General features: G+C 30.9%; 1 protein-coding gene across 1 annotated transcript in view; it reads right to left on the reverse strand.

Moving 5' to 3' along the window:
- Positions 1 to 8,438, reverse strand: part of LOC109168169 — a 96,663-nt gene extending 88,225 nt beyond the window's left edge. Inside the window, exons 1-6 of the mRNA XM_019317212.1 lie at positions 8,250 to 8,438; positions 7,317 to 7,805; positions 6,807 to 6,959; positions 6,568 to 6,633; positions 5,680 to 6,113; positions 4,473 to 5,107 (exon numbers count right to left, since the gene is read on the reverse strand). Of these exons, the coding sequence (XP_019172757.1) occupies positions 4,490 to 5,107; positions 5,680 to 6,113; positions 6,568 to 6,633; positions 6,807 to 6,959; positions 7,317 to 7,805; positions 8,250 to 8,286 (1,797 nt within the window). The 5' untranslated portion in view covers positions 8,287 to 8,438 and the 3' untranslated portion in view covers positions 4,473 to 4,489. The remainder of the gene's footprint in view (positions 1 to 4,472; positions 5,108 to 5,679; positions 6,114 to 6,567; positions 6,634 to 6,806; positions 6,960 to 7,316; positions 7,806 to 8,249) is intronic.
- Positions 8,439 to 9,707: the final 1,269 nt, after the last annotated feature.

Here is a 9,707-nt window from a genome sequence, read left to right on the forward strand (position 1 = left end):
GAGGCTTTGTCATGGTTAAAGGATCGAGGGGAACAGAACATCGAAATATATACAGATTGTTTAATGCTACAGCGTTATCTTACTACACCGTCTACTACGTTTCGCACTTACGTCGGCTATGCCATTGACGCCTGCAGAGCAGCTACAGCTTATTTTCAGTCTTGTTCTTTCCATTTTATTTCTAGACTAGACAATTTTATAGCTCATGCCTTAGCTACTTCAGCATATCAGCAATCGGCTGCTATGTACTGGGATCTTCTCCCACCAGACATTATTTCGACATATTTTTAATAAAGCACCACATATATTTTCAAAAAAAAAAAATAGTTAACGGAATATTCCGTTAATAAAGTTTATACTAACGGAATTTAAGGTTATTTAAGGAAAGAAAATAATATAATAAAGGGTAAATAAGGAAAATCATTAAAAATACTAAAATCAAAATACTATGAACCATTCATTTTAAGAAACAAGTAGTACCGACATTGTTTTTATTCCAGTTAGGGGCCTAACATTATTGGCTCTTATTAGAATTGTATATTATTACTAGTTTTTCTACGCGCTTTGCGCGAATAGGATAATGCTCAATACTTATTTTTAAATAAGTATTTCAAAGTATATCAATGCAATATTATATAGAAAATGTTCATACATAAGTAAATAAATGTTAAATTTGTTTATTTAAATCGGTAATTTAAAATATATAAATGCAAGATAATATATGAGAGATTGATTATATATAACTGTCACAAAAATAAATGTTTGCAACTTTGTAATAACCCTAATCTAAGTACTAAGTCTAAAAGCGATAGTCTAAATAAATACTCCATACTATTTTTGGTTTAAATTTTTCTAATTCTCTCTTAGGTAGCATTGTTATTGTTTTCATCTTCAGTACATGTCTTTTTTTTTTCTTTTTTTTTTTTTTGTTGGTTATTGGTAGTGTGTCATGTGCAATTGGGTTATTGGTAGTATCATAGAGGGATTCATCATGCAATGCAATGATATTATGGTGTATGAAGTTTTAGATTTGTCTTGTTGTGTATATGACTGAGATCTTAATTGTGCTATAAACTCTTTATCTTACAAGCAATGTTGATATTTGGTAGCGGTAGTTTTTCCCTACATGTTTCATGTGTTGTGAGACATCTAATTCTAAATTAATTAAATGCATATGTATTATTTTTTTGTTGTAGCTACTAATTTATTTTTTAATTTAAGTAATAAGAGCAATAAAGTCGGAAAATTATGATATGGAACCGTGTCCACCTTGCAAGGTGGACAAAGGTGGACACGGTTCCAAAACTGTTCATAATTATGAATATATAGTTCAAAAATTATGAACATATAGTTCTATAATTATGAACATAGAGTTGTGAACATAATGATGAGCATATAGTTCTGTAATTATGAATATAGAGATTCAATAATTGTGAATATGAAGTTAAAAAATTATGAATATATAGCTTTATAATTATGAACATATACTTCAGTAATTATGAACATAGAGTTCTGTAATTGTGAATATAGAGTTCAATAATTATGAATATGAAGTTCAAAAATTATGAATTATAGCTTTATTATTATGAATATATAGTTCAGTAATTATGAACATAGAACTGTGTCCACATTGCAAGGTGGACACAGTTCCACAGCATAACAATTGAATAAAGTGGCGTACATACTTTTCATCCACAATAATGAAATCATTGATTTTTTTTTTTTTTTAATTTTCATTCGTTGTTGAGACAAATTGTTTTGAGAGTTTGTCAATGACAATTGCTGTCAATAGATGATGATAATAAATAATTCAAAATATAAGGTTACAATAGATATTATAATAATAATATAGTAAAAATTACCTTACAAATTTCTTTAGAAGTTTTCATGCATTGATAAAAGCATAATTGAAATATTAAGTTTTGTTCTCAATAATCAAAAGAAGATTAATTAAACGGGAAAAAAAACTGAACTTAAATTTATTATTATTTTTTAATGAAAGAAAATCAAATGATTATCAAAGTTCCTGATTTATAATGCTATGTATTTAGCCGGGCTAATTATTTGACCAATGTTAAATTTTATATTTTATTTTTTAATACATTTTAACATATTCGTAGTATATATTTAACAATTATGCTATAACTCTAATTGGAATTAGGTTCGAACCTAAGACCTTTCTTATAGAAATTAATGAGTAAGTTAATAATAATAAATAGTTAACGAAATATTCCGTTAATAAAGTTTATACTAACGGAATTTAAGGTTATTTAAGGAAAAAAAATAATATAATAAAGGGTAAATAAGGAAAATCATTAAAAATACTAAAATTAAAATACTATGAACCATTCATTTTAAGAAACAAGTAGTACCGACATTTTTTTTATTCCAGTTAGAATTGTATGTGTATATATATATATATATATATATATATATATATATATATATATATATATATATGTGTGTGTGTGTGTGTGTGTGTGTGTGTGTGTGTGTGTGTGTGTGTGTGTGTGTGTGTGTGTGTGTGTGTTAAGAGTTTCAAATTCAGAGATTGGTTGCTTTAATTACATCAACCAGCTAAACGAATGCTCTACTTGGCAAACCTAGTTGAAAAGTTATAAGCTAGAAGCTGAATGCTGAAAAGGAGCTGAAAGCTGAAAAGCTATAAGCTAGGAGCTGAAAACTGAAGAGCTGTTAAGCTAGCTGTTATGATTAAAAGTGTTTGGTAAAATTAGCTTTTTTTGGTAAGTTAATAAATGTAAAAGGACTAAAAATGACATCTTCAAAAAATTTAAAATAGTTTGTTAACATATTAAAATTTAACGTTTTGTCTTTAAAAAAAAAAAATTAACATTTTGAAATAAAATTATTAGCAAAATCATGATCTAGCATCCCATAATGAAGTAGCAATATTATTGTGAATCTCTTTCATCCCATAATAATAATAATAATAATAATAATAATAATAATAAGGACAAAGATGAAAATAAAAGTTAGGAAGCAAATAGTTTATTTTGAAACGCTATCTAAAGTAGCGTTCCAAAATAAACTCTTATTTTAAGTTAGGAGCTTATACTTAAAATAAGCTTTGTCAAACATAGCCGAAGCATAATATACACTCTAAAAAGCGTGGTCTAGTGAGTAGATTATTATCCTCAACTTCACAATGTCAACAAAAATTATTATATATATGCACAATAAACAAGAATACATGTACTCTACAAATTTTCAATAAGACCAGAATACAACAACATTAGAAATAATAGGGAGAAAAAATCGAATTTAAATAGAGAGAGAAACATTTAAAGTTGTTAGAAAGAAAATTTTGAAATCTTGAGGTTGATGGTTGGATTTCAACTATTTATATTTGAGAAAGAAAAGTCTACAAAAGTCCTAAAATTAAAAAGTCTACAAAAGTTCATAACTTTTTGAATATCACATGACTTTTTAAAGACTCTTTAAAAGTCTTAATCGAATACTACACGACTTTTAAAGAACCTTTAAAAATCTTGATTGAATACCGCATGACTTTTAAAGACTCTCTGATCTAAAAGTTTGAATTGAATAACTCTAAACTTTTAAAGTTCATAAAAGTTTTTAAAACTATATGAAAGTCATGATTGAATTCACCCCTTAAGAATTACTTTAAGCGGCCTGTGATAGTTAAAAAGCATAATAATATTGTATAAAGTCTACATATTTTATTAAAAGGAATAAGGGTCAAATAGGCCATCGAACTGCACACAATAATGCAATTAGGCCACTGAACTTAAAAACACAACAATTGAGTCCCTAAACTAACCATTTTCATGCAATTAAGGCCAATTTACAGGTTTTGCAAGTTAGTAACAGGTCACCCAAATTTTAAAAAATATATATATTTAATAATTATTTAAAAATAATAATTAAAATTTTTAAAAAAAAAAAAAAAAAAGCAAGTTTAACCGTCTCCGCGGGAGACGAAGAAACTCTTCGTCCCCGACCAGAGACGAAGAGACTCTTCATCTCCATGGCCGGAGACGAAGAAACTTTCTTCGTCTCCGGCAGAGCGAAGAAACCTTTTTTTTTTTAATTTTAATTTATTATTTTTAAATAATAATTTAAAAAAAAAAATATTTTAAAATTTTTGGGTGACCTGTTACTAACCTACAAAACCTATAAATTAGACTAATTGAATGAATTTTGTTAGTTTAGTGGCCTAATTATTGTTTTTTAAAGTTCAGTGGCCTAATTATTGTTTTTTAAAGTTCAGTGGCCTAATTGCATTATTGTGTGCAGTTCAATGGCCTATTTGACCCTTATTCCTTATTAAAACATATTCATGGAAAAATATGGTAACCATATAGGATATGCCGATATGGTATCTGCATTATGTGAAACTAGTCTCTTTGATTGAGGAGAAAGCTCATAACAAAATGCAATTTGCCTAGCTAGAACCACAAATTAAAATGATCAAAGCCTTACAAAGTCAATATGAGTGGCATGCAAGTCAAAATGGGAGCTGGGGAAAGCCACGCTGATCGAAAATGCCCCGTCCGTATGTAGATGACACCAAATCTACCAGCAGAGGAAATTGAAGAAGCACAAATGAAGTGACCGGCAAACATGCAAATGCAGCCACTACAATAAGAACTCCCCTTCTGTTATGCCCAAATTCGAGATACACTGTGGCGGAGAAGGCAATCATCATAAATATTATGGACAAAAACAAGGTGACGAGACCTATGATTAATCTCTTGGGAAGAGCATATAGGAAGTCTTGCTCTGCATAGCGCGAAGTTAGGATGGACAAGAAGACGAGCAAGGAAGTGGCTGATGTGAAGAGAGATGCAGCATTTGAGATGGCAAATATTGTGAAAGCATTGTGGTTGGAGAAGATTGGGAGGCCATTTTCACCACTGTTGCCACCAGGAACTGTAATGGCTGCTGCAAAGATGACAGTAACAATGAGGGCTGCTGCAATTGTGCATGAAGTTGCTGTCTCTTTCATCCATTTCTCCCCTGCCTCTTTTAACTCTTTATGCTCCTCCGTAAAGACCATACTCGGAGTTTTGCCATCTTTATTCCGATATGACAAGAAATATGATGGTGTGATTTTTTTCACTTCCTGCAGATCAGATGAAATGAATCATATATATATATATATATATATATATATATATATATATATATATATATATATATATATATATATATATATATAAAGGTTCATAATCTGGCGAGAACCATGACCCATATAAGAAACTCTTGACAAATTCAAACAATTAATCTAGTAGATCTAATGGTTGAAAATAAATAAATTTTTTTTTAAATATTTATGAAAATAACACGCTCATTTTTTACTGCACTTCGCATTCATCAGATCATGCATATTTAGATGTGTGTGTGTTTCAAAAAAAATAAAAATAAAAGTATGTTGGTCAGACAACCCCAAGCAAATTGGTTTGCAAATTGTTAGTTGACTTTATAACAACAAGATCACAACTTTGACTCTCAATAGAATCGTCTAGATTGGTTTACCTCCTTAGATTGCGGTTACAAGACTGGCATGGGATTTACCCAGTGTACACACCATCAGTTAGTACGTGGTTGTGAGTTTCATTGTCATAAAAAAACATAAGATACAAATAAAAATGAAACAATGGGGGAAACTATATAAGAGATTGTGACATACTATACCTTAAACCATTGAAGCTCTCGTTGCATTTGAAGAGCTGCGCCAGAAACAAGATTTAGTTTGTGCGGAGGTGCCAATTTCCCAGCGAAATGCAAAACGTTGTTATTATTTATGTCTCGATAATCCGGAAAAAAAGTCCTAAGCACACTGGTTCCACAAACAAGGTTAAACACATTTTCGCTACGGATCATTACTGAAACGTGAAGTATATTCTGCTTCTCGGAGTTTAAGAAATAAACCGACATAGGATATGCTTCCGCAATATTTAGGATGACTTGCCAAATGTCTAAACTAGTTGCATCAAAGAGTGCTTGTTCTGTCAGTGAGATCACTTGTGTATCATTTAGGGTTTTGAGTTGATCACACAAGCATTTAAGAAGCTTCACAACTTGGTGGTGTATCACCATTTTGTTTACTATGCTCTTCCCTACCAGCCCTAATAAATAGATAGATAGATATCAAATTAAAACAATAATAAACAAAATCTTTTATTTTACTATTATATATCTTCCAATTATATATTCTGATCTGATGGGGTCATGTTAGGTAGTTTTTTTTTTTTTTTTTTTTTTGAAAGCAAACTAATAATATATTAAGAACTCATCAACTCAGCAATACAATCAGGAGGGTATGAGACCCAAGAACCCAGGACAGACAAGGAACCAATTGTCCGTGCAAACACATTAGTCACGTGATTCACTGACTTCTTGACATGGTGAACAGAGATGTTCCCGATGTCCCTAGCAATAGAAAGACATTGCTTAACAATAGAACCAACATACGAGTAGTCTAAAGTACTAGAATGAAAAACAAGACAAAACACCTGCATGCAATAATAGTAGTGCATGTTAGGTAGTTATGTATACACACACACATTAATACATACATACATTGTAGTAGTGAGGTTATGAGGTGGAAAATTGGTGTAGATGTTGTTGACTCGGCCTTAGAAACACCTGCATGCAATAATAATTTTTACTAATAACTTACAGATCAAAATGAGCAGTAATTAATTAGCTGGAAGACACGAGATTGAAGAATCAAGAATAAGTATATATATATATATATATATATATATATATATATATATATATATAAAGATAGACGATAGAAATGGAAAGTTACTCACAATGGTATATGAAACTTTGCCAAAAGTTTAGATTGTGGTTGTTAATAATGGAACAGTCACTAAGAACTATGGCATCCAAAGCTGATATATCGTTTCTTGTCCTCTTATGACCGCCCAAATCAGGGTACCTTACAATCAACTGTAGAGCCAAATCTATATATATATATATTCATTAAATTATATTAAGCTAGCTAGCAAATTATATGGTGGACCAGGGTCGCAATGAACTATGGACTATGATTCAATACATAAAATTTGACTTTATAATGCACAGAATTCATGTTTATAATACACATACACAGTATACATAAACACGATATAATGAACATGAATTGTATGCATTATAAATATGAACTTTGTGTATTATATTAAGTCTGTATGTATCCTCAGCTGTATAACACACCAAATTTCATATTGCAAAACATAAAAAGTCATAATACAAAACACATAGGATCGTCGATAGTGGAGTGAGACCCCGGTCATGGTATACGGATTGACTACTATACGTACCATAGAATTTACATACGATTAAGTTAACAAGAATAGAGACACCGGTTGGGCCTGCATATGGATTAGGCTGCCCGTATTCATCATCCCTAGTCACACCAAGGAAATACAGAAAGGCTTCCTTGCTTTTCCGATGATTCCTAACCGCACAATGGATGGGGAATAAACCACGTCTGTTGTGAAGATAGAGGAGATTAGAATTCCTGCGAACAAGGATATCAGCCACCTCAATGTTTCCATGCCGGGCAGCGATGTGAAGTGGGGTATACCCATAGGCGTCTCTGGGGCCAAGTTCATGGTCCAACAATAATGATACAAGCTTTTCCATAAAGGAGGCATTACCTGCTTTAGCACCAACATGCAATGAAGTGTCTAAGTTATTGGTGAGTGGAGATTGGATTGCTGCTGGGTTTTGGTTGAAGAATATTTGAGCTTCATCCCAATTTGCTGCCAATATTGCTCTGTATAGTGGCCGGTATTTGCTGAAACCATCTGCAACATCGTTTAATTGCTCCCTTCATCTCATTTTATGTGTCAACTAGACTTTGACTAAAATTATTTTTAATTTAATTTTTCATAATATTAAATTTAAGGTGTGTTTGGAAATTAGGAAAACAGCTCATAAAAAATGAGTCAGAAAACATTTTCATTTTCAATGTTTAATTTGGTTGCATTTTAGAAAATTATGTTGGTGTGTTCAATTCAATTTTCGAAAAATGACCCAGAATTGTATAATTAAACATTTTAATTGTTTTTATTAGAATATACTATGTAACATTTATAATAATAATAATAATATAAAAGGTGGCAGTGGGAGTGGTATGGTGGTAAACAGGTAAAATAGGACAAGGAGTAACATCATATATCATCATCATATCATGTATGGGAAGCAAGCTAGCTAGCTAGACTTAATGAATCAAATTTAAACCACTGTACCTGGTTTTTGAGGAAGTGCTTGGGAAGAAGCTGCCATTTAATTTCTGCAAATTTATTCTATCTGATCATCTTAACTCAAATGGAAATTCATGGCCGGCCTGGCACGCTATGTTTTATATATAGTTGTTCAAAATAATGGCCGGATTTATATATAGCTGGTCTCGGCTGGCAGCTAGCTACAACTTTCCTACTATTATATTGACTTTGAGAGCATGGATGCGGAAGAGCTGGGGAAACTGACAAGCCATTGTTGATGCAAATTTATTTATTTAATTTCCTTGTAGCTGGAGAAACTGACAAGCCATGTTGATGCAAATTTATTTATTTATTTAATTAATTTCCCTGCAGCTGGGGAAACTGACAAGCCATGTTGATGCAAATTTATTTATTTAATTTCCTTGCAGCTGGGAAACTGACAAGCCATGTTGATGCAAATTTATTTATTTAATTTCCTTGCAGCTGGGGAAACTGACAAGCCATGTTGATGCAAATTTATTTATTTAATTTCCTTGCAGCTGGGGAAACTGACACGCCATGTTGATGCAAATTTATTTATTTAATTTCCAACTTGCAACTTTGCAAGGATGGGAGCATAGAGACAGAATATATATATATATATATATATATATATATATATATATATATATATATATACTAGCTTTACACATTGCATATGTTTATAATTAAATAAATATTTAAAAGTATATTAATGCAAGATTATATATGAGATGTTCATACATAAGTAATTTAGTGTCGAATTTGAACATAAGTAATTTAGTGTCGAATTTGTTTATTTAAATATATAACTCATAGTATATGAATACAATGTAATATAGGAGATTCAGTATAATTGGTACCAAAAATTTTTTAAATTGTAACCAAGTATTTTTGTTGTAAAGGGTTCTAATATATTTCCCGTCATTTACATTGTAGTATCTGTTCATATACTTTCTCAACCTGCTAAAACACAAAGAACCAATAACGCCTCCACTGAGGCTCGAACTCATAATCTTCCAAATGGAAGTCCAACCCGGGTACCATTAGACCACATAGTCCTGGTTGCTTCGTGTTCATTTAGTTCAACCATTATTATTGAATAAATGATTATGGATAAAGAAATTCCTAATTTAAAGAATTTAGATGTAGTAAAAATTTAAAATTTTTAATTATAATGTAACCCAAAGATATTGGACGATTGGTAAATATGATGTAACCCAAAAAATCAAAATGCTAAAGAAAGTGTTTGGTTATTCAACAGTTTAAAACAACAATTTGTTCCAAACCACTGAAAATACAAATATAGCAAGTTACAATATTTTCACTTAGCGTTTTTTTTTAGAATGATTTCCCCAAAACACCTCTACATTTAAAAAAAAAAATAATAAAAAAGGTACTGTAGAACCATTTCGACTCCTTGAATAACAAGAGCTAGTTTCGCTGGTCTACTGCTTGCCCATC

Source organism: Ipomoea nil, unplaced genomic scaffold (genome assembly GCF_001879475.1).
Source record: "Ipomoea nil cultivar Tokyo-kokei standard unplaced genomic scaffold, Asagao_1.1 scaffold0317, whole genome shotgun sequence".
NCBI classification, from domain to species: Eukaryota; Viridiplantae; Streptophyta; class Magnoliopsida; order Solanales; family Convolvulaceae; genus Ipomoea; species Ipomoea nil.